This window comes from Palaemon carinicauda, chromosome 31 (genome assembly GCF_036898095.1).
Source record: "Palaemon carinicauda isolate YSFRI2023 chromosome 31, ASM3689809v2, whole genome shotgun sequence".
Lineage (NCBI taxonomy): Eukaryota > Metazoa > Arthropoda > Malacostraca > Decapoda > Palaemonidae > Palaemon > Palaemon carinicauda.
In genome coordinates this window covers 22,047,403-22,052,402 of record NC_090755.1, presented here as the reverse complement: position 1 = coordinate 22,052,402, position 5,000 = coordinate 22,047,403, and the positions used below count along the sequence as shown (strand labels likewise).

The 5,000-nt window shown below is 33.8% G+C and overlaps 1 protein-coding gene across 1 annotated transcript in view; it reads left to right on the top strand.

Moving 5' to 3' along the window:
- LOC137624898 (carboxypeptidase B-like) overlaps nucleotides 1–5,000 on the top strand; it is a 69,644-nt gene that overhangs the window by 2,108 nt on the left and 62,536 nt on the right. The window contains exons 2-3 of the mRNA XM_068355833.1: nucleotides 2,794–2,910; nucleotides 4,328–4,452. Of these exons, the coding sequence (XP_068211934.1) occupies nucleotides 2,795–2,910; nucleotides 4,328–4,452 (241 nt within the window). The 5' untranslated portion in view covers nucleotide 2,794. The remainder of the gene's footprint in view (nucleotides 1–2,793; nucleotides 2,911–4,327; nucleotides 4,453–5,000) is intronic.

Below are 5,000 nucleotides of genomic sequence, written 5' to 3'. Positions count from 1 at the left end.
TTCACAGGAAACCAACCTAGTAAGAGTGGATTTGACTAGCTTTGCTGATCATGGCGATACACAAACCCTTCCATCACGTTAAGTTACCCAACCTCAGAATGAATATATATATATATATATATATATATATGTATATATATATATATATATATATAAAGATATACAGGGAACGAGAAGGAGAGGGAGACCAAAGCGAAGGTGGGTGGACTGTATTAAGGATGACCTTCGATCAAAGAGATGTAACCGGTGAAGAGGTGTGGGACAGAGGTAGATGGAGAACGCTGACTAGAAACATCGCTCTGTGTTCTAAGCCAGACTGTTGCTTACATAATTATGCACTAGAGTATATCAAAATGCATTATTTCATAGAAAAAAATAACTAAAGTTTGCCGGGTATCTTTTTTAGATTATACTATGTATTTCTTGTTATTTTTATTTTAGAGTGATTTCCATCCTTGTTTATTAACTAATCCAAATGAGAAAGCACTGTGATCTTTAATCTACCGCCACACCAAGTGCATTGATCCTTCCCACTTATCTGTCCTACTTCTTTACCTTTGCCTTACTTAACTATTCTCCCTTTATTGATAACCATAAAAGGAAGAAGATTAATTGTTTTCCGAGATGTAAAGGTTATGACGAAATACGAAAGCTTATAAGAGAAAAAGAAGTTCTTTTGTGTTCATTCTGCATGTCAGCAGAATTAGGATATGCGTAGGAGCCGTTGAAGAGACAAATGAGCATAATGAAGCTTCTCTCCACATACCACATAAATTCCCCTGGTGTCAAAGGTATTTGCCATTCTTCTTCATCTTTATATTCTTGGTACTGATATCTCGTTCCGGAGGTGTCACTTTGATTCAAAATTTAGAGATTAAACTGATTAAAATGGTATGAAAAAGTAGATATTTTAAAGGGATATGTTTCTTGTACAAGATATATTTAGTAGGTTTAAAGGTCGAAAGGCCACTTATAAATGGCAGAGGAAAGGGCCAGTGACATTGCAATATCTAGCAGGACAATGCCCTAAAAACTGACCATATATACATATGATCAGCGCCCAAACCCCCTCTCCACCCATGCTACTGTAGGATCAAGGAGGGCCAGGCAATGGCTGCTGATGACTCAATAGATAGACCTACAGGCTCCCCCAAATCCCCCATCCTTAGCTCACAAGGGTGGCGAAGTTGCAGCGACCAAAGAAACTAACAAGTTTGAGAGGGACTCGAATCTTTGTCTGGCGTTAACCAGTCAGGGACGTTACCATATCGGCCACCACAACCTGGTAGTATAATGATTAGCATTGATACGTTCTGATATTATTATAACGAATACAATTGGATTTATATATTTCATTGGAGGTTGTTCTTGAAAGCTTTCATTTAATGTCAGGTTTCATAACATTTTCAGCCTCTGAACTTCTCGCTTTCCTGGGGGAACTCAGTGTCTCTTGTTTTCCGTTGCCAGAAGATTTCTTCATTTGAGATTTCAATGTTTTTTCGAATTACGTATTCTTAAACCATTGTTATTGAAATTTTCTTTGATTAAGCGATATGTTTTTTTTTTTTTTATATTATTGAAAGAATTTTATTTGAAGTCTTGCTAGAGTAATTTTAAAAGCTTTTTTTAACCCAGGGTTATAAGCTTATAACAGTTGTGCTAGGTTTTATCTACAAGTGTGGTGTAGTGGAGGGACCGCATTGCTGGGTGCGTGGTTTGATCCTTTATTCCAGTGTAGAATTCATAGGAATTCTGTATGACGAGTTCTACCTATTCCACGTTAATCAGTCAGTACTGAATACCGATATCTAACCTTTATTTTTTAAAGGACAATAACTATAGTCAGTTTTTTTTTTTTTTTTTAGTGAGGCAGATTTGCGCCGACTTGCAAGGGTGCCCTTTTAACTCTGGAAAAGTTTCCTAATAGCTGATTGGTCAGAAGTATTTTTGTCCGAATACTTCCGACCAATCAGCTATCAGGAAACTTTCCGAGCTAAAAGGGCACCCATGCGAGTCGGTGCAAATCTGCCTCACAAAAAAAATTACTATAGGTAAGTGTTTTTTATGTAATTGTGAATAATTTGTACCAATAAATGACGAAAAATGAATATGATGTTGACGCGTGGAGTTATTAATTAAAAAGGGAGTTTCGTAAGAACAATTACAGCCTTATTATGCAAGAATCCTGTTGGTAAAACAAACAATCCAAAGCGATAGTAGCTTCATTTAGTCAGGATGGGAAGATTCAAATTGATTTCCATTAATATTGTAAAACGTATACGAAAAAACACATTGATTTTGTTAAGTATTTTCAACTAATGTCCTTTCACTGCATTTTATATAGTTTAGAATTAGCTTGATTATTTAATTATTAGGTTATTGATGACTAATACTTAGTATCTCTCTTGACCTTTGTGTTGTTCACTTCAAACTACTCACGCAGGTGTATTTTACTTATATCCTAGCGGCTCTATATAAAAGAATAATGAACGATTATCAGTATAATTGCGTGACTGTTCAATTGATACTAAAGTAAAACTGATCTTACATCTCCGAGCTGCTTCAGCATTTCTAGATATTAACATATTGTACTTCATCAATGAAAACCATGTCCCTAAGACACACAGTACAGTAAATCCTTCTCACTTCTAATGAACTAAATTTGAAAATTTATTCTCGACTCTCAACTGTTCTTTCATTTCAAAATGAAGGCGCAGATGATGTATTGTTTCAGGATTCTATATTGCTTTATTGAAACTGTTTTTGTTTCATTAATGAGTTTCTTGATTTCAGAATGGACCTTCGACGTGGAAAAACCTTTCCATCAGCTCTTCTTCTTTTTCTGAAGCTTTGGATCACTTTGCTTCTTAACGCTGGGATTTCTAGGGCTGCCTCTGTGGACTATGACGGGTTAGTATTAAGATCAATACACACACATTCTATATATATATATATATATATATATATATATATATATATATATATATATATATATATATATATATATATATATATATATATATATATATATATATATATATATATATATATACATGTGTTTATTGTCAAACAGACGTTTATATTATATCTACGATATATTGTGTATGTACTGTATATTTTTATCTTGACTCAATCAAAAATCATTATAATACCAAAATGACCTTGGCAAGAATATTATACTTTTTCCCAAAGCTTTTTCAGGGTTGCTATTAATGTTCGAGTTCCTCGAATCCAAGTGTGTGTGTGTGTGGTTTCTAATTATCTCGATGATGTATCAGTTAATATCTTTTAACATATCACATTTTCCTTTATTTCAACTTATATTAGATGGTCTATATTCCTTACTATGCAAATCATGTTATAATTTTCTCTATGGAAATGAAAAATAGAATATGTAAAACAGCAGTTAAACGTAATGTAGTTTAAACATATATTTTTTTAAACTTCAGTCTTTCTTTTTCATGATTACTTAACGTCCATTAATATCTGAGTAATTATAACTGACACTTGAAGTGTTGTGACTCACAACATTTTTGTTTTTTTGTGACTTTTCTGATGTTATTATTTATTTCTTGTTATCTGTGACTTCATCCCTGATGTGATATTTAGATTTTTTTCCTTTTTTACGTTTTCCAGCTTTTCACTTTAGACTTTACCATTTTATTTCTTTTATTGTGTCCCTCTTTGGTTATAGCACATATTTTCCTTTGCCTAGACATCCATCGAATATTAACGCATATTCTTCACATATTCTCGTCTGTCCTCATTCACCTGGCAACACGAAGATAACCGACGAACCCTTCTTCACTCAAAGGGTTAACTACTGCGCTGTAATTGTTCAGTAGCCACTTTCCTCTTGGTAAGGGTATAAGAGACTCTTTTGCTATAGTAAGCAACTCTTCTTGGAGAAGGACCCTCCAAAATCAAACCATTGACCGCTAATCTTGGGTAATGACATAGCCTTTGTACTATGGTCTTCCACTATCTTGGGTTAGAGTTCTCTTGCTTGAGGGTACACTCAGGCGCACTATTCTATTTTCCTTATTTCCTTTCCGCACTAGGACATCTTCCCTGTTGGAGCCGTTGGGCTTATAACAACCTCCTTTCCCAACTAAGGTGGTAGCTTAACTAATAATAATAATAATAATAATAATAATAATAATAATAATAATAATAATAATAATAATAATTTCAACATTTCCTTTCTCCTCACCTTTCAAGTTTTCTCGCTATGCTCTGTATGTTTATATGGGTGTGCATGTTATTCAGGTATGAATAAATCGGGATATCTATTGTTGACAAGAGGACATTAAATTTTGCTTTGCAGATGGAAAGTCCTGGAAGTCTATCTTGAGACAGTGAGCGATGATGTCATTCCTCCGACTCTGACCAGACTGCAAGACATGGAGGCTGAGGGATACTTGGTGCTCCTCTCAGTGTCAAAGGTCAAAGGTAAGAATTGGAAAATTGGTCAGTTTTCATAAATTGCAAGGAAAATATATTAAGGGTCGAAATTAGTCCAATTATGCAAGTTGCTCATAATGAACCTGCTTCTTTTCAAAAATTAATGTCACAATTATAAGTATGTGTGGACATCCATAGTAAAATTAAAAGTAAAAAAGTTTGGCCAGATATCAATTATGTGAGATGTAAAATAATTATTATTTTAGACTATTTGATATCTCATTTGGCCATTGTGAAAATAGTGGGATGCTTCTACTGATGACTGACAAGATGGGAGTTAATTAGTAAGAGAATCTCATTTCATTCATATTTCTCTTGATGATTTCCATCAATGTGGTCTTTGCACATAAAGAGGAAATGTAATACAAAAGAAAAATCATTCAAAAGAAACTTAAGAATTGCTTTATATATCATAAGATACAGAAAACTATCGTATCGCAGCTAATAATCCCGTTTGTATCTTCTGCTGTGAACTACATCCACTATTTCATTCAATGCCTTTGAAAGTTCTTGGATTATATCTTGAAGGAATGTTG